This window comes from Impatiens glandulifera, chromosome 6 (assembly GCF_907164915.1).
Source record: "Impatiens glandulifera chromosome 6, dImpGla2.1, whole genome shotgun sequence".
NCBI lineage: Eukaryota > Viridiplantae > Streptophyta > Magnoliopsida > Ericales > Balsaminaceae > Impatiens > Impatiens glandulifera.
The window spans coordinates 52,834,139-52,855,016 of record NC_061867.1 but is presented as its reverse complement, the minus strand read 5'-3'; the positions used below and the strand labels follow the sequence as shown (position 1 = coordinate 52,855,016).

Sequence of the window (20,878 nt, the reverse complement as noted above, 5' to 3'; positions counted from 1 at the left end):
AAAGTTTAGATTTGAGCTCAAGAGTTCATACCACATTACACAAATATAGATCTTCTTTGAAATAATTGAAAGTCTCATTCTCCCTATGAAAATGACAACATTATGTCAACAAAAACTCAAGAAAAAATATTCATTGCATCAATAACAAATAGAATATGTATAATCAACAACTCTCTATAACAAATAAAGACTTAAGGGGAGACAAAGAAGAGAGAAATAAATATATCTAAGAAAGAGAAAATACCTATGATGATGATATGAATCATTTTGGAGAGAGAATGATTAATATATATAATATTTTAGAAGAGAATTAATTAGGTTTATTTTTAAAATAATTAATAAAAAATATTAATATATATATAAAAAGAGTAACCGACATAGAATAATTAATTAAGAAACTTGGTTAATAGAATTGATGAAAAAATATATTTTTTTATATATTATTAGTGTGAATATATATATATGGTAAGGGATAGAAAAACAATTAATCAATAAAGATAAATGAAGAGAGAGTAATATATATATATCTAAGAAAGAGAAAATATTATATGATGATGATGTGAATCATTTTGGAGAGAGCGTGATGCCCACCTCCAACATTTTAAATTAAGCATCATTAGATATATATAGATTCTATATCAAATAAATGATAATATGAAAGAAATCAGAAGAAGAAGAATCTGGGAGGACTGGGATGTACAATTCCATTTAGAATTTAAACATGGTTTAAAATTTCATTTATCTTTTATTTTTAATTTTAAATTATTTCTACCATACTAAAATATGAATCAATAAAGAAAATATCATGAAATATTCAAAACAATATCTAATTAAGCTTGCAACATTTATTGCCACACAAAGTAAATAGATAGTTAATAGTCAAAGGACCATTTCATGCAAGTTATTCACTTATTCATATTCATATTCATTAACAGATTAATCATACATGTATCATATAATTAATACCTATATTTTACGGCAAACCCTAGCCTCCTTGTAGATCCTTCCGGGACGACAATAGTACCCCGACTTAGGAGCGCAATGAATATCCTCTGAACATATACACAACCCTTCTAGGGCACAACCTTCACTAATTATCGACATATGATCGCCTCCCTTCAACACTCGGTCTGTCCACTCGTTAGAGAAAAGCCCTAATGGATCCCACTCTTGCTTGACGGCCAAGAATGCAGATGCATTCTTATACTTGTTAATGACATCAATGAATGCGATGGGTCGATTTTTTCCCCAATGTGGCATTCCCCCATACTTGAATAGTGCCATTTGTTCCACCTCTTCCAACACATCCTCAAACAACCTAGGTGTCTTCGGGTCCTTGCTCCTATAAAAAGTTATGTCGAATTCGACTCCATCCTCGTCTTTTCCTAGGTAAGAGGTCGAAGCTTTGACGTAGCGCATGAGGATGCCATAATAGAGCTCGAGTACACATAGGGCCTTAGGCTCGAGCTCCACTAGGTTTTGGATGTCATGAATGAAGTCGTTTACTTTGGACATGCCAATGCTAATTCCAAGTTCAAAGAAGAACAAACCCTTTATACGAGGATCCCATGGGCAAGTCGTCAACTTAAAATCGCCAGGTTCGTCTAGGCAACCACCAGACGACTGCATCCGGTTTTGATAACCTATTACTGGATAACTCTTCATAAGAATTCCTGTTTTATATCATGACTTGAAATTAGATTTTTTAACAATAACAAAGCCAAACCAAATGTTTTTTTTTTTCTTTAATGAGGTTACCATCATTAGTCAAACCATAGGCACCAAGGAAGAGAGCTGAGGTAGAAGCTATCCCTTCCAAGCATTTCCCATTGGCATCTCTCAAGGACTCTTGAATTTCCTCTATGTTCATCATTCATAAACACATGTGAAAGTAAGATAAATAACAATATTATGAAATTGATCATGGGTGAAGAAGCTACTAGAATAACTAAAATATTGATTTGGTTGTGGAAAATTTTGATTAATTGGTGATCATTAACTTACTCAAATTTTATTCAACCCTAATTGAAACTTAATTGTGTATGTTTATGTCTCATTCTTTTGAAAATATAGAATGAGATATATATATATTATATATATGTGATTGATGAACCTGAAAGTCTGATGGAGGCAGTTAAGGCCGAAGGAGTGGGGCGAAAAGGGATGAAATTGTAAAGGCCATTGCCCGAGACATTAGAGGAGACTCTATCATCAAGGCGATACACAACCTTTCGTTGAGCGGGAAGCCATATTAGATCTGCAAACTCATGTTGATGTCCAAAATTGACAATTTGTTGCCCTAAGTCTTTGTCATCCTTCATTTGGTAGGTTATTGACCTTTTGAACATTGGTTGCAGTTGAAATGTTACCTGCACTCAATATATCTTAATCAGCTTCATTCATTTCACCATAAACAATTGAAATTTGACATGTGTTCTCATATATCTCAAATAAGTTCCATTCATTTCACTCTTAACAAATTAAAATCTAAACAAAATATTTCAAAATCATACTCACTAATAAAGTCTTAAATTAAAGTGGGGTTATGAAAGTAATAGCTGTGATAATTTCCTAAAATAAAAAAATCCAAATAATCACTTATAAGTATGTTTTTTGTATGGAAAATTTGGAGTTGTATATATATATTAATTACAACAAAAAGTTTTAATGTAATTTTCATTGAATTCTCAATGATAACTTTTTAGTATGTTTATGATTTGAATGATAAGTTAAATTGGAAAACAAATTTGATAGAATGATTAATTATTTGGAATAATGTAAAAAAAAAATAGGGCAGAATAGGTCAGTTTGAAATTAGAGATATCTAAACATTTATCTTTTCTTTTTTTTTAAATATTACATGCAACATGTGAATAATAATTAATTTAACATAACTATAAAAAATTATATTAAAAAACAAAAAGCATTACAAATCAAAACATTTTACTAAATAGAAGTTAAACTTATGATTTTTTACGAGATAAATTACAATTTTAAAATATTGTAATAAGTCATATTTGCATACACTTGTAAGCTAGTTAAAATTCTTATAATTTTAAATTTATGATTATAAGATTTTACGAATTTATAAATTCTATAACTTTTACCATTTGTTATTACTTATTAAAATAAATGAAATTATTTCAATTTAGTAGCTAACTTTTACCAATTTTAAGTGTCATATAGTTTTTATTTATTTATTAAATTAATTTTATACTTAATTGTATATATACTTAAAAATAATAATAATATATAACTAATATGTTTGGTTTACCTTAAACTTCTTACTAAAATAAACCTTCCATTTGAATTAATTTAACTGCTGAATTAGAAACACTTTTTATAGTGTTTTGTATAAATTATATTTTATCACATTATCTATTCTAAATAAATATTTATAAAAAAAAATGAATAGATTTTTAATTTTTTCAAATTCAATTTCAGATTAGAGGCCAATTAATTGAGAGTTGCCTAATTATATTGGGCATATCCAAGACCCATCTGGTGATAGAATATTTTTTAATATATGTGTAAAATAAAAATGGAGTGTGGGAGAAAAAAGGAAATTAGAAAGGGACCATAGTTTTAGCTAATTTTGTTTGTCAACTTGTTATGGAAATGAACTTGAAAAAGAAGGAAACTATATCTGAAACAAATAAAAAAGTATTATTTGAAAACAAAATAAAAATCTATATATATATATATATATATATATATATATATATATATATATATATATATATATATATATATATATATATATATATATATATATATATATATATATATATATATATATATATATATATATTTAAAAATTTAAGAAGCCATAATAACCTAGCCTCAATTTTAATTTAGAGCAATTACTAGTGCAATTGAAATTAATAAAGGTTTTATTAGACACAATTTTATAGTTTGATCAGTTATAATATTGAGTTATTTAAAAATTATATTTTTTAAACAAACAAAATGATGTTATTTGAATAAAAAATGGATAAATTTTATTGTGCTATAATTTTTTAGTAAAATTTTATAATTTTATGAAATCACAAATAAAATTTATGAGATAAAATAATTTTAAAATTGTTAATACCTATGAATAGATAAGTTCATGTTGTTTGTATTGGATCTATTTATAGCATCACCCAAACCATCCAATATATATATGTTTGTCAATCCTTAAAACACTAATTCATTTGTGATAATTTTATTACAACTTATTTTATAATATTTTTTATTTCTAATGGAAAGTTAACCAACTTTTCAAAAATTCTGATAGCCTTATTCAAGATTTCATAATTTATTTCTCTCCAATATATAGATAATAATAATAATAATAATAATCACATACCTGTGAAATAACTCCAAGAACACCTATAGAAGTTCTAGCCGCATCAAAACCATTTGCACTATTATTATTACTATCATCCGTGTTTGACACAAGATTTCGAACCTTCGCAAACCCTTCTTCCGGTCCAGCCGTGGTTACAATACGAAGACCAACAACATGGTCATGAACCGCACTCCCTCGACCCCAAAGCGAGCTTCCGTGTGCACCGGTTCCCAGCATCCCACCAACCGTGACACCCCACCAATAAGGACTATAAGGCAAAGCAAGTCCAAACTTAGCTGCCTCACTTATCAACTCTTTTAACCTTACCCCACTCTCCGCTGTCAAAATCATTCTATTTCGATCAACCTCAATTACCTTATTTAGAGACCTCGTACTAATCAAAAGCCCTCCATCATCGGGACACGCCAGCTTCGGTATGCTGTGTGAAGTTGGTGTCGCAACTCTCATTTTGCGACCATTCTTAGAAGCTTCTGCCACAACCAAGACTAGCTCTTCCTCGGTTGTAGGGTACGCTACGCCAGCAACCCGACATATTGTTCTGTCGGGGAATGTTCCGTAGGCGTTAGTCACGGTGCAATTTTGGTTTGAAGGACAATTAACGGGATCTTGAGGAGGATTTGCTTGAACGAAAATCTCGGGCAGGATGGTTATAGTAATAATAATGATAATCACTAGTTTTAGTGCTAATAGAAATTGTTTTCCATTTCCCATAATAAAAGTAATCAAGGGATTAGCTAGATTGAAGTTGTGATATTCTTATATATAGGGAATAATCCCACATATCTAATCTAATTCATAAGTAAATATTATTATTAATACACGTCAGAATAAGTTGGCATTGAAAATAAAAATCAGCCAAAATAAGGCAGCTACCCGATTTATTATTTTTAATGTTTTAACTTAATGATTTTAATAAATAATTCAATATTTCTACAATATGATTTGATTTTAAATTTTGTAATAACATAGTAATTTTAATATATATATAATTTATTTATAATTATTAAAATCAATTATAGATTTAAATAAAATACTTTTAAACAGTTGTTTTCTTTAAAAACATTTAAAGTTTTTATTTTTATTTTTTATTTATACATAATTTTTTATAAGATATTTAATTTATAATAACTATTACAAAATTGATTTAATTTGTTTTTTTTAATATTATATCTATATTAAAAAAATGACACCCCACCAAGGTAGCTAAGTGATAATTGTCGACTTAAGAGACAAAAATGTCACAGATTTAATTTCATCTGAAAGAGTTTTGAGTTTAAGCAGACCATAGCGGTTGAGCGTCTTGTTAGTTCTCTTTTATATTTTTTTCACAATAATTTTATTGAATTAAACTATATATATAATTAGTGATAATATAGAATATTATATTTTGAGTAAATAATTTTACTTTCAGCTTCTTTTAACAAACTTAATAATTGTAATTTATATATAAAATAATAAGATTATATAAATATTTTAGTAATAATATTAAATTAAATATATTATAAAAATTTTATATGTAAATAAAACAATTTTAATCTTATTAAAATTTTAAAATAAAATCATTGTTTAAAAATATTTTATTACTATTTTTATAAATTAGAATTATTAATTATTTTTATTTATAAAATAAATAATATTTTTAAAATTTATTATTAATTATTTAAAAATAAAATCAATAAATTAAAATATTAAATATTACAGTGTTCTTATCTGCAGCAAGTTCCGGGTTAATTGAATAAGCTTTTTAATTTGTTTAATTTGAGATGGACAAAATATAACGTACGTTTTACTCTATTTTAAAATTAATATAAAATAAAATGATTATTTAATTATTTTATAATATAGATTTGGCCTATTTAAAAACAAAACTTGACACGTTTTTATTTACAAATCTCAACGGGGAAGAAAAGAATACTAACTAAATTAAATCAGCCGGCCTAAACAAAGAATCATCATAATGACATGAAAACCAATATATTTTTATAATAAAAAATCCATAAAATATTAAAAATAAATTTTTTTTTTGTAGTGTATGCATATATATTATTTTATAATTATTTGAGAGGGGAGATCATATCTGATATTTTAATATTAAATACATATCAAATAACATATATTATTTTTATCAAACAAGATTTTCTTTTGAAAAGAATCAAACAAATTCTAAAAAATCTAAGATCAAACATGCCCCCAAGTATTAAGAAAGTCATTAGATGAAAAGTCAAACCTTTTTAATTTATTGATCATTGAAATATTTTGTTCTAACTTAAATCCTAATTAGATCTTTGTCACAAGGAAAGTTGACTTACATCTTTGTTTGGATAGTTGTTCACACCGGTTAGGGTTTCTTTAGTTTTTTCAAATTGCGTTTTAAATTGTGTTCGATATCTTGATGACGAACAGGCCCCCTCCTAGACAATGGAGTTGAATTTTGAGTTTATTTTAATATTTTTGATTTCAAAGTTCTTGGTAATGGACTTTAAAAGTCTCGCAAGAGCGTGATCGAGCTCACTCCCCCATATTGATTTAGTGTGTGAATGTCGTAAGAAGAATGATCACTATAATTGTTTCGAATCGTAATTTTTTATAAAGTGAAACTATGAGCCATTTTTCAGTTTTAAAAATTATCATGCTACATTGAAAAACAAAAACAAGCATTAATCATAAACTCTAGCATCAAACATAACCCAATCCAATGAATATGGTTTTAAAGGGGTATGACTATTAGAGGCTTCAAATTACATTCATATCAATAAGGATTAATTATTAGTTTTCTAGATTTAATTATGCTATGTTTTACACATATAGATTAGTAAGAAAAAATTAAAACCCTATAGTATTTGAGGCAATGGTGTAAATATAATCGATCAAATCGTCTAAATCTATCCGTATAGATGACCAACAATTTATTTAAAGTTAGAGTCCATCATTATTAAAATTTAAAATTATATATAATTTGATTATAACTGAGAGTATATCTAAACATTTATCATAATAATTAAGTTTTAAAATTTAAAAATAATAATGGTAAAATAAAATCTATTTTTCTTACAAACCATATATTTATGTTAAACTAATTTATATGTCATTTTATTATTATTTTTATCTATTTACTAATAAACCAAAACTGAAAATTTTGAGATTTTTTCAAATCAATTTCAACAATTTGATTCCAACCGAATCGATTAAACCTTGATTTTTTAAATTGTCCTTAAACAAATTAAAAAGAAAAAGAAAAAATTGTCCTCCCCACTCCTATCTCTTCACACTACTTAGAAGGAAATCCTTAAGAAAATTAACCTCAAATTAGAAAAAGAGCAAAAATAAATGGTCTCCAAAATATCCACTTTGAAAGAGGGCATACTCTCATTCCCATACCAAAATTTTGTAACAAATATTTATACATAGACTTAAATAACATGATAGAAACCACCAAGTGTAATAAAAATGTTATAAAAGACTTGCATAAATATTAAATAATTCAAAAAAAATAATAGAAAACAATCTTCAAAATTTTACCTCCTATCAACTGTAACAAATTAATTATACTTAATATATTTTTAACATTTGCAAATTATCATTTATTACATTTCAACCAAATTATTAAACTTATTATTCAATTTTTTATTATTATTTTGATAATACAACCATCAATCAAATTAGATGTATTAATTGACCAATAAATCCTCATGTATCATACCAATTAATGTTTTACTGGCAAACCCTAACATATATCCTTGCTCGAAGCCACACTTGGGATAGGATGGGTCCAGTCCACCTAAATTAAAAAAATATTTAATTAATGTGGGTTCTAGACCCAATTAAATAACAAATAAATAAATATGGGATAATTACATTTTTCTTTTTCCTCAATTTAGATTCGCATATATTTGGTCCCACTTAACAAAACTTTATTTTTATTTTTATTTTTATAAATAAAATAAAATTAGCACTTTATGTTTATATTTTTCTGATGTTCGAATAAGTTATTGTAGAAGTTAATTTCGCATTTTTAATACAATTTCTTTCTTCACGTCAAAATTTATTTGAATTAGCAATTTAGTGACAATAATTCATAAGACTGTAATTTTGTTGAAAAATATTTTTTGAAATATTTGGTTAATCTTTTTTAATATGAATTAAAAAAATGCTTTTTATCCTTATCTAACTTAATTATAATATTATTTATTAGTCAAATTAATGGATGTGTTTTTGCTAGTTAAGTTATTTATTTTTTTAATTATTAAAATATAAGTGATTTGAGTTAAAAAAATATTAAAAGTACAAATATATAATAAAAAATAACTATAAAAGAAAATCTAATAATTTAGTTTTTTTAGTTAATTCAATAAATAATTGGTATGTTTTCTCTATGTAAATTCACAAATTATTTTTAAGGTATATATTATCTAATTTTGATGAATGATGAGTCTAATTTAAAAGTTAAAATAATTAATTAAATATATTTTTAATTTTTTTTATTTAAATATTTTTAGTGTTTCACTTTTTTTAATTTATTTTTATTAAGAAGAATAGAAGGGCACAATGCTAAATGTTTTGAATGTATTGTTTTATTTCATAATTTCATAGGTAAATGTTTATGCATCTTTTATTTTATATGTTTGAATTAATTAATTTATTGTAGCAATTACACGAAAAATAAAGCAAAACATAGAAAGTTAAATCTGAGGTGCTGAGAATTTGATTTGCAAAAAAAATTGGAGTCAGCCTCAGATAATTTTTCATCCTAACTCCGTCTCTGTCCTCATGTGTTATAATTTATACCATTGTTTTGCGGCAAACCCTAGCTTCCTTATAGATCCTCCCGGGACGACAATAGTACCCCGACATGGGAGCACAATGAATATCCTCCGAGCATATACACAATCCTTCTAGGGCACAACCTTCTTTAACTATCGACACATGATCGCCTCCCTTCAACACTTGGTCAGTCCACTCATTAGAGAAAAGCCCTAATGGATCCCACTCTTGCTTGACGGCCAAGAACGCCGCCGCGTTCCTATACTTGTTAATGGCATCAATGAATGCGATGGGCCGGTTCTTTGCCCAATGCGGCATTCCCCCATACTTGAACAATGCCATCTGCTCCACCTCTTCCAATACATCCTCGTACAACCTAGTTGTCAATGGATTCTTGCTCCTATAAAAAGTGAAGTCAAATTGTACTCCATCCTCGTCTTTTCCTAAGTAAGATGTCGAAGCTTTGACATAGCGAATGAGGAAGCCGTTGTAGAGATCGAGGACACATAAGGCTTTAGGATCCAAATTCACTAGGCTTTGGACATCCTCGACGAAAGCCTTCACTTTGGACATGACAATGCTTACGCCGAGTTCGTAGAAGGACAAACCCTTTATACGAGGATCCCATGGGCATGTCGTAAGCTTAAAGTCATTAGGGCCATCGAGACAGCCACCAGAAGCTTGCATCCGGTTTTGATATCCTATTACTGGATACCCCTTCATGGAAACGCCTGTTTTGAAATATTTTATATTATGAGATTGGAATAATAACTTATAATAACCTAGCTATAATAATAATGTATTTACTAACCATCATTAGTCAAACCATATGCACTAAGGTAAAGAGCTGTGGTAGAGGCTATCCCTACCAAGCATTTCCCATTGGCATCTCCCAAGTACTCTTGAATTTCCTCTATATTTAAAATAATAAAACACATGTAACAATATTAATTAGTTATGTGAAAAATAAAAGTGAGAATAATTTAAGTCATCCATAAATGGTTACAATGAAGACAATTTCGAACAAAATGGATACCAAAAACTTTGAAAATAAGACCAATAACAATGAGAAGACTAGAAAATTGAATATTATTGAAGAGGTCGAGAAGTTACATAGATGAATTTAAATATCTACTTATTAATTTTTTGACGATAATTCTCGAGGTGTGACAACTTGACTTATGATTTTGTTGGTATAAGGAAAATGTGCTCCTCTTTTTTTGCATGATTGAGTCTTAATATGATCATTTATTTGGATTTTGAGAACACTAAAGTACTTGTTATCATAGGTTTATTTAGAGAATATTAATAAAAGTGTCTTACAAAAAAATGTCAGATTTTTAAACTAAGCATTCTACAACTAAGGATTTTTAATTGAATGGAAAATAATTTTTTATTTCAAATTTAATTAGCCAAACTAAATTACATATCTCTCTCACTTATTGTTAAAACATATAGAATAAGTTGAGCCAGACCTTAATAAGCCTGACAAGCCATTGAGCTAAAACAGCCCAGCCAGCACCAGAGGCAGCCCAATTAAAGTAAAAATAAATTATTTACAAAAACCTAAATTAATAAAAGTCTACACTACTCTGAGCCAAACAAAATATTTTTCTAATTTTATCATATACTTTAATAATAAATAAAATTAATTTATATGTATTAAAGACTTGAGGGTGAATATGATCAAACCTGAAGCTCTGATTGAGGCGGTTAAGAGTGAAAGAGTGGGGCGGAATGGTATGAAATTGTAAAGGCCATTGCCAAAAACACTCGAGGATATTCTGTCATCAAGGCGATACACAACCTTACGTTGACTCGGGTACCATGCTATATCCGCAAACTCGTGTTGATATCCGAAATTGACGATTTGATCCCCTAAATCATTGTCATTCTTCATTTGGAATGTTATTGACCTCTTAAACATTGGTTGAAGTTGAAATGTGACCTATGATTAAAATTCAAACATAATTGTCAAAAAAAAATGAAAGGAAAAGGAAATTGTAGTACCGAAAAGAAAATCATAAACTTTAAGAGAGGCATAAATCTAGGAATGTACAATGTCAATCTCAATTGAATTCTAATGTGAGTTTTTCTTATTTATAATGTTTGGTCTAAGCTTTTGGATCTAAATTGATGTATTGTTATTTGTTTTAGGCTTTACATTTTTTTGTTATCATTGAGATATAACTTAGGGATTTTTTTTTAATTAAAAAAGAAAAGTTTTAAAATAGGTTATTTAAAAAAAAAGGTTTTCAAAAGAATATGTACGTTTTGTTTGTTTTCAAATTAAACATAAAATAAAATTATAGTTGTGTGACATTTAATATTTAAAATTTCTATCCTATTTAAAAATTGCTAAAAACAATGTTGTTGGATCTCTTTATAGCATCACTAAATTTGGACCACTATGATCATGTCCACATGTTGTTCTTTCTATCATTTATTATCTTCTTACCACTTATGTTGGACTTTATTTGAAATCTTCTTTTAGATATACTTCAATAATGGTTGTAAGAGCAATTTATTTATTTTTACAATAAACTTTACTATGGTAAAAACATAACTCATCAAGAAAATACCCACATAAAAATTCCAATACAAAATCAAAACAATACCTAATAGGATCATTCAAATCATTTATAATATTTTAAGTTGATCATTTTGTTCAAATAACCCATTTTTTTATACCAAGATTCCTTTCATATATGCTCACTTGATTATTCAAATAACCATGTCTCATTATGCATTATAGAAAGTGGGTATATATTTAAATCTTTTGTGTACTTTTTTTTTTAAATTAAAAAAGGTAATAATCAATGCATACCTGTGAAACAACTCCAAGAACACCTAGAGAAGTTCTAGCAGCATCAAATCCACCACTTTGTTCCTCCCCATCCACACTACTATTACCAACGGCGGCGGTTATCTCCGACGAAACCAAAGTTCGAACTTTCGCATACCCTTCCTCCGGTCCAGCCAGTGTCACAATACGAAGACCAACAACATGATCATGAACCGCACCCCCTCGACCCCAAAGTGTGCTTCCATGTGAGCCCGTGGCTAACATCCCACCAACCGTAACACCCCACCAATAAGGACTATAAGGCAAAGCAAGTCCAACCTTAGCCGCCTCATTTATCAAGTCTTTTAACAGAACACCACTCTCCGCCGTCAAAATCATTCTAGTTTTGTCGATCTCAATTACCCGATTTAGAAACCTCGTACTAATCAAAAGCCCTCCATCGCCATTATCAGGACAAACCAATTTCGGTATGCTATGTGAAGTAGGTGTCGCCACTCTCATCTTACGACCGTTCTTAGAAGCTTCCGCTACAACCGAGACTAACTCTTCCTCGGTTTTAGGGTACGCCACGTCAGCTACCCGGCAGATTGATCTGTCGGGGAACATTCCGTAGGCGTTGGTGATGGTGCAAGTGTTGATGTTTGAAGAACATTTTACGGGATCTTGTGGAGGAGTTGCGTGAACGTAAAGATTGGTGTTGGTAATGGTATTAAGGGCGATAAATGCCAATTTTAGGGATAATAGAAATTGTTTTCCAATTTCCATATTGAAGTAATCACGGACCTAGAGAAGTTTTGATTCATATGTGAGTATATCAGTATAAATACATACATAGAGCTTTTTAATAAATATTGCATAATTGACTATGTTAAAGACTTTTTTGAAAATGTAGTATTTTGCCACAATTATCGTAACAATCAAGTTACTTTTAAAAATGACTAAAAATATTAATTAAATGAAACTTTTTTTAAGGTCAAAAGTTAATTAATGAAATAAATAACATATTTTTGTTGTTGTGAATATTGCCAAATTTTTTTAAAAAAAAAAACTGACTTATGAAATACGTTGGTTGTCTCAAATACAAAAAAAAAAATATATAAGTGGTATCTTAATTTGTCAAAGAAGCCGTTAATTAATACTTTTTAGATTTATATAACTTAATTAATTTAATTTTTAAAATAATAAAATAATATTAAATCAAGAATTGATTGCTACTGCTAAAAGGAGGAAAAGTAAAGGAACCAATATTGCCGGCCGAAACGTAAGAAGACGGACAAGTTCCCATTAATCCTCTTTTAAAGCTATCATTTTTTATTTATTTATTATTTTTTTACTTTTGATAAGAAAGAAATCATTTTTTTTCTTATCCTTTCTTACAAATCAAGAAAAGCATTAAATACAAATTTAAATTTTGTAACGACAAAGCGTGTTCAAACTTAGATAATCTATTTAAATGATAGTGTTTTAATGAGAATTGAACAGCTTTATCTTTATTATGTGTTACCTTAATTAGATCTAACTTAAATGTTAACTGTTCTATAATAATTCATTTAAAATTTTATTTATGTCAAATTTCATGTTTGGATTTGATATTTATATTTAAAAACAAGATTATATCTCAAGTCTAAACTTTTTAAAAAATGAGAAACTTTTTTTTTTGCATAATTAAATGACATAGGGATCACACTATTTGTAGAGAAATAAAACTAAATACAATGCATGGTATAATAAGAATTGACACACATGTTATGCACATGAATATTTTCGGCCTCTTTTGGAATTTTAATAAAATGGTTTTAGCCGTTTTCCCCAAAAAAAATATTTTCAGCATCTTTGAGGTTCGAACTCGTGTAGTTAATTTATTAAGTGTGTTTACGCATTATATGCTTAACCCGCGCAGATTAATCGCACAAAAAAAAGGAACACAACGTTATAAAAAAAAAAAAGAATTGACACAAATTAAAAAATGTACAAACAATAAAAGAAAAATCAATAAAACAACCAACAAAAACATTAAAAATTCACAAAAACACAACAAAGAAACCAAATTCTAATTGATAAGATCAAGATATTCAAAGTAGTATAATTGAACATATATACATCTAACTAAATACTTTTATTCTATAATGGTTTTAGACATTTCACTTTGTTTCCATAGTTTACATTAATATTCGTGTTTTTATTATTATATTTAAACGACTCTCATTTATATGATATTACGTCAATCTTGTAAAAAAAATTAATTTTTAATTTTCTCTATCTTATTGCATATTTTAAGTCTCAAACTTCATCTTACGCAATTTTTTATATTTTTTCCTATAAAATGAATAAAACATATAGAGAAACTATTAAATGAGTATCTTCCTATTCAAAGTCAATGAAACAATCTATATATATAATAATGTTTAATTTTTAAAGTGTCCGAATTGCCGGGTCGAGAGTTGTGGTTAATTTGGATATATATGTGAGAGTAAATGGATACTTGAGTCTGATTGTGGGTTGCCCGCCCATAAACTTAAAACGGTTAAAAATAAAAATAATTATGCTATAGGTATGGTTTAAACTTTCAATCTAACAAAATAAGTACAATTTTTTAACCAACTAGACTAATAACATTTTATATTTTTAATTTAAAACAAAATTTAATAAACGTAAGACATTTAAACAATATAAGTTCAATTTTTTAACTAACTAATATATATATATATATATATATATATATATAATGATGCTTATTTTTTAAAGTGTCCGGATTTCGGGTCAAGAGCTGTGGTTAATTTGAATATATATGTGAGAGTAAATAGATACTTGAGTCGGATTGTGGGTTGACCCGTCTATAAACATTTTTACAGTAATATTTTTTTTCACGATTTTTTATATTATTACTCGTGTAAATGCACGGAATACAGTGGCGGACCCAGAAATATTTTCTCGGGGGGGCCAAATACATAATAACGTAGCATATTTTGGCTATCAAATAAATGTATTTTTTAATTAAAATTTTACTCGATAATTATATAAAAATACTAATAAGCACAATTACTAAATTATTCTTGTCCATGAGTCGGTACAAAAGAAGACAAATATCTTCATTACGTTGACAATACCAATCAATCAATTCAAGAAAATTTTCTTTATTTGATGAACTACTTGACTCATCATGTCCTCGAAAAGGTAATCCTTGCCTCAATAGAAAGCGTGTTACATCAAATATTGTCGTTAAACATGTGTGATAATTTATTTATATATCACGACCATGTGTACGTAAAACGTTTCTCACGTTATATGTCTTTGATCTTAAAATGATTCAAATTGAATTCTAGCTTCAATATGACAACTATTTGAAGTTCTCATATGACGATTGAATCTTTCTAATGCTCTTTTCCAATTTTTGTACTCATCTCCTATAGATGTATCATCTACGTTTTCTCTATTTAAAGGTTTGAAAAGATAACACCAAAAACAAAATGATGCATCTTTTGATATGCTATATTCTAACCATGTATATTTGATCAGTAACATTAGACTCATTAATTGATTGAGAAGACTCATGTTGGTCATGTGATGTAGAAGTACAAATTCGTTTATAGAACATCTTCATTATTCTATATCCTACATAAAATAAATGATTAAAAATAAATATGTGTCACAACCCCTAAATAAAATATTAATAATAATTACTTTAATAAAATTATATTTGAAATTAGAATAATATAATTATGAATTAGTTTTTTTATTAATTTTTGTAAAAGGAAGGGTTAATTTATTATAAATATTAGAAAATAAAATTTGTATAAAATAAAATGTTGTAATTATAGTAGAGGCAGGGTTTGATCACCTGACCTCCACTATAAATTTCAACTCCAAAACCACTAAGGCAAAGCCTTATTTGATAAACATATATATAATATTTTAAAAGTTTTATTCTGGTTGGGGAAGCCGGGGCCTCCCAAGGCCCCCCTTGTAGGTCCGCCACTGACGGAATATATGCTAGTTAATAATAAATATAGAACTAACTATATTTGAAATAATTTTGGTATTGTTGAAAATTGTACAAACAATATGATACATTTTCTTTTATAAAGAATCAAACATAATATTGTTGTAAGTACTCATTGATTTAATAACTATTTTAATGTATTATTAGCATTAATGAAAATAATTTACTGGTTTCGAAAATAAAAAAGAAAACAAAAATAATGATGTAGATGCAGCATTAAAAAATGTAATTTTCTTCTTCTTCTTTGCACTTAAAGGCAGAACCACCCCACCTAGCAAATAGGCCAGAATTTAATTTCACACAATTAATTTTCCTCATTTCAAATATCTTCTACAACCACCAACGAATCACCTATATTTTATCTTTTAATTCAGAAACTACTTTTTGTGTGTATGATTCACCATTTTTCATTCGGGTCAAAATTCGGGTGCCCGGCACCTAAAGTTAGATAACGGTGAATATACAACTTTATATATTTTTAAATATTTTAGCATTTAAAAATAAAGAAATAAAAATATAGAATGTTAATATTAAACAAAAATAAAAAATTAACTTAATGTTAGTTAGCTTGTTTATAAGACTAGCTATTTAGGTTAAAGAATATATTTAAATATTTTATTTTTTAAGAAATCCTAAGATATTTTAATTTATGAATATTTTAATTTTAAGAAGTCCTCTTACAATTTTTTTTTATCTTATTTTGTTTTCATATACATGAACTGTTTAAAAAAAAAAAAATACTCATACATATGTAATTCATGTCTTCAAAGTTAGTTGAAATCTTCACATTGGGATAATTTTAACAATAAAAAAGAAAAATAGAAGTGAGGGCTTAAAAAGGAATATATGCATTTCCTATCTCATTTGAACTTTGAAGCTGTGCAAAAATGACTTATTTATAAACTTATGTAAATCTATATATAAAAGGATCTTTAAAGTCAGACACCACAATAATCAAGTCATAAAATATATAATTCACGCGTATTTTTTTCTCTATATTCTCTCTCTCTTAAATAAATTTTAAATGTTAAAAATTATAAATATATTTTATTTTATATTATTTTCTTTCCTAATTATTTTCTCCCTCATTAATTATATATATATATTCTTACCCACCATAAAAAAAAATATATTTTTTTATTAATAATTTATATATATATATATATATTAAATGTAGTTATCTTTTATATATATATATATATATATTATTTTTCATCATTAATTTTATATAAATAAAATTTATCTTTTATTATATATTTTTTCTCTCATGTATATATATAAAATATTTTTTTATTAGTATAAATAATTTTTAACTAATATAAAAATTAACTAATTGATAATAAATATTAAATAATATATATATATATATATATATATATATATATATATAAAATAATAAAATTATTTCAACCATCTCAACAAACTCAACCAATGGTGTATCCATGAAAGTGTTCACGTTTTATGTTTATAAATTTAGATAATGTCACCAAAACAAATTTAGGTAAGAATTATACTAGGTTTAATCAAATAAAAAATATTATTACTTAAGTAGGCATGAATCCAAATATTTAAGAATGTTTAATTTTTTTACAATAAATATTGTGTATTTTTATGATGTTCCTTAATTGTATTTTTTTGGGTTAGAATTTTTTTATTATATTAAATAGGGACGAATATAAGAATTCAAGTTTGAGTGAGTTTAAAAAAATAGAAAAATTATGAATAAACCAAGTAAATAAATGTAAGTTTTATTCAGTTTTTTAAGAATGAATGACTGAATTAAATTGATTTTTTTTTAAAATTAGAAGATTATGTTACATTTTTATCGTATTGTTTTTCGGAGTAGGCGGACTCCTAACATAGATCCACCCATTATTAAGTTAAAGTATTTCCTTTTTTTTATATGTATTCAAACTCCTAGTTCTAATTTCTAAATCCAAAACTTTATGAGTCAAGTCAATGAAGTACTCCTTATTTTGTCCAACCACACTATTCGGACTCTATAGGTGGGATTAATTAATCTCAATTAAAATGAAATTTCAATGTGAATGGATGAGTGCACGAAATAAAATCTAATTATTTGACTTCGTTCCTTGTTGAAAAATCATAACATTTCAAAATGTTATAGTTTAGTCTATTAAAGTTGACTACTTTAAATAGTGGTATAGAATAAATGTAGAGAATTGAACAATCAAATCAATCATTGTTTTTCCTATTGGATTGATTGATGAGCAATCAAGTCAGATTGTTGCAAAATCAAAATGAATTTATTCTATACTAAAGATGGAGTTTAATGTGGAAATTTTGTAGTTTTAAAAACATCTATTTTTATTAACCTACTGTTTTATTGTTCCAACTTCATTTTACTATAACATTTTTAAGTTAAAATGACAAGGGTATTGTTTTTTTTTTTGAAAAACGACTTATCGTTATTTCATTAAAAATTTTCCAAAACGGGAAAAAACCACGAGTTGAAGAGATTATTCTAGACAGACCTAAAATAATTTTGAAGTCGTATCATTCTGAATAAAAGCAAAAGCGTAAATGAACTATCTGATTACAATGTTTTTCGTTTCCAATGATTTTAGTAAATGGTAAATTCCAATTCCTACTGATATTCCAATTATGCTCCGTACTTGGAACTTTCTCTACGTTCCCGCAAGTGCGCCACAATTCGAGACTATGTCTTTCCATAATTCTTCAACACTTCTGCGGGTTCTGCCATAGACTCTCGCATTACGTTCCTGCCAATTGTTGTAAACTACTGCTCCAAAGCCGCACTTGAATACGTTTGTTGCGAATCTGTTTCCTTTGACTTTGAGTAGTGTTGCTTCTTTGATTTCTTTCCATTACTTTGAGAAACTGATCAGCTCCAGGCTTTTAGAAAATCTGTCCCAAATTTCCAATGCTATACTGCAGCTCCCAAATAGGTGAACAATGGTTTCTTCAGTTCCGTTGAATAGAGGACAACTCACATCCGGGATGCTCATATACTTGTTGATACGGTCACGAGTGATGAGTCTTTCCCAGAAGGCAAGCCATATGATGAACTGGTGTCGAGGAATGATCTTGATTGACCATACGAGAGGAGCCCATTCTACTTTCTGCACTTTTTCTCGGATTACCTCCTATATTCTCTTTGAGACCAGCTTCCCATTGTCTTCTGCATTCCATTCATGAACGTCGGGTCTGTCTCGGAGTTGTATGTTACTGATGTGATCCATTATCCTATGTCCTTCTGGATTTCTTCTCAAAAGCAAGTCTCAGTCCCCGTCTTTTACGTCTTTGATTTTCGCCACTGCGTAGTGCCTTCTAATACGTGTATTTTTGAACTCCTCTTTGTGAATGATTGGCTGATTTTCGAACCAGGGATCGTGCCAGAACAGAGTGTCTTTCCCGTCCCTTAGCCGAATGTCGTAAATATCTATAATATCACTTCTCAGTTTAAAATTTTTCTTTAGTGACCAGCTCATACCTTCATTGATTTTATACGTCTAGATACTAGTTTCCAGTTTCATAAATCGCGTGTGTACCCATTTGATCCATACTGATTCATGGTTGCGTTCCAATGCCCACAAATGCTTGAAGGTTAGAGCCTTGTTCTACTCGACACGGTTCTTTAGGCCAATGTCTCCCTCCTCTTTCGGCTTACAGAGAGCAATCCATTTGATTTTCTTTCCTTCTCTCTCTACTACCCCAGATAATCAATATGTTATGAGTTTAGTCTCCACTAAAAATGTCTTAAGTTGAAGTTTAAATATAGTAGTGAGATTATGCTAACTCTAAATATAAATATATAACAAAATAAATTATAATTTTATTCTGGCTTTAAACAAGAGTTTTTATTTTATAGTGATACCCTAGCATAAAGAAACGACAATGATTTTTTTTGAAAGGAAATGTGTGCAAGTATATTTTTGGATCAATAAATTTTTTATGGTGATTTTGTTTCTTTATATTATATTTGATTATTAATTTTAAATTGATTTATTTTTAAACAAGATTATTAATATATATTGTTGAAATCTTTAAAAAATAGTATAAGAAAAAAAGAATTATTGTGTGTTTACATGAAAATTAATTCCATATTTATAAGAGTAATATTAACGACAAAACTAATAGTCATGATTATAGGAGAAGACAAAACAAACATAAGAATATGTGATATTAATTGTGACGATACACAATCGAACACTCCCCTCAAGTTTGACTATAGATGTTCAACAAGTCAAGTTTGCGACATAAGTCACGAAAAATAGGTCTAGGCAGCGGTTTAGTTCAGATGTCAGCTTCTTGACTTTGAGACAGAATGTATTTCATAGAGATAGTATGATCTTCCAGTTTTTTGCTAGTAAATGAAAATCGATCTCAATATCTGTCATAATGAAATGAGTCTATTGACATTATCATAATAGCTTGATTGTCATACAACATGCGAATGGGGCATAAACACACACTCTTTTAATCCACAACCATTCACACACTCCATGAGCTAATGAAAGCAATACATCCTCAGCACTGCTGCGAGCCACACCAGATTGTTATTTGGAGCGCCAAGTAACAAGATTACCCTAGACATAGGTACACATATCTAAAGTTTATCTGCTGTCTGAAATGGATCTTGCCCAATCAGCATCGGTGAAGACAATTATATCTCCACTAGAGTTCTTGAAAAATAAACCAATTCTTGGGGAAGTTTTGAGATAACAAAGAGTTCTCATGTCTGTTTTAATGTGAGTGATTGATGGGTTGCTCATAAATCAACTTATCATGCTCACCACGAATCCTATGTCAGGTTGCATATGTGTAAGATATATGAGCTTCCCAACTAGACAATGATATTTCCCTTTATCTACTGGTGCTTCATAAGTTCAAACACTTAGTTTCATGTTTTAATCCACTAGTTTGTAGCCAAGTAATCTAGTTTTTTTAGTAAGTCTAGGAAATACTTCATTTG

The 20,878-nt window shown here is 27.9% G+C and overlaps 2 protein-coding genes across 2 annotated transcripts; both read right to left on the bottom strand.

The window, feature by feature from the left end:
* Positions 1-951: 951 nt before the first annotated feature.
* Positions 952-4,969, bottom strand: LOC124942185 (probable L-gulonolactone oxidase 6). Its single transcript, XM_047482643.1, has 4 exons — positions 4,352-4,969; positions 2,114-2,369; positions 1,759-1,860; positions 952-1,673 (listed from the first exon to the last, which is right to left on the bottom strand). Exons 1-4 carry the CDS (start codon positions 4,799-4,801, stop codon positions 967-969), a joined length of 1,515 nt encoding a protein of 504 aa, XP_047338599.1. The 5' UTR covers positions 4,802-4,969; the 3' UTR covers positions 952-966.
* A 4,046-nt stretch (positions 4,970-9,015) lies between these two features.
* LOC124941967 (L-gulonolactone oxidase 2-like) lies at positions 9,016-12,743 on the bottom strand. Its single transcript, XM_047482359.1, has 4 exons — positions 11,943-12,743; positions 10,808-11,063; positions 9,927-10,028; positions 9,016-9,846 (listed from the first exon to the last, which is right to left on the bottom strand). The coding sequence occupies exons 1-4, from the start codon at positions 12,684-12,686 to the stop codon at positions 9,134-9,136; spliced, it is 1,815 nt and encodes a 604-aa protein (XP_047338315.1). The 5' UTR covers positions 12,687-12,743; the 3' UTR covers positions 9,016-9,133.
* Between the last annotated feature and the right edge of the window lie 8,135 nt (positions 12,744-20,878).

Coding starts and splice junctions, on each gene's coding strand:
- LOC124942185 (XM_047482643.1), bottom strand. CDS start 4,801: ATGAGAGTTGCGACACCAACTTCACACAGCATACCGAAGCTGGCGTGT. Junction 2,370..4,351: donor TTCTTGGAGTTATTTCACAG/GTATGTGATTAT, acceptor TATTGAGTGCAG/GTAACATTTCAACTGCAACC. Junction 1,861..2,113: donor TGCCTCCATCAGACTTTCAG/GTTCATCAATCA, acceptor TGATGAACATAG/AGGAAATTCAAGAGTCCTTG.
- LOC124941967 (XM_047482359.1), bottom strand. CDS start 12,686: ATGGAAATTGGAAAACAATTTCTATTATCCCTAAAATTGGCATTTATC. Junction 10,029..10,807: donor CGCCTCAATCAGAGCTTCAG/GTTTGATCATAT, acceptor TTTTAAATATAG/AGGAAATTCAAGAGTACTTG. Junction 9,847..9,926: donor ATATGGTTTGACTAATGATG/GTTAGTAAATAC, acceptor ATTTCAAAACAG/GCGTTTCCATGAAGGGGTAT.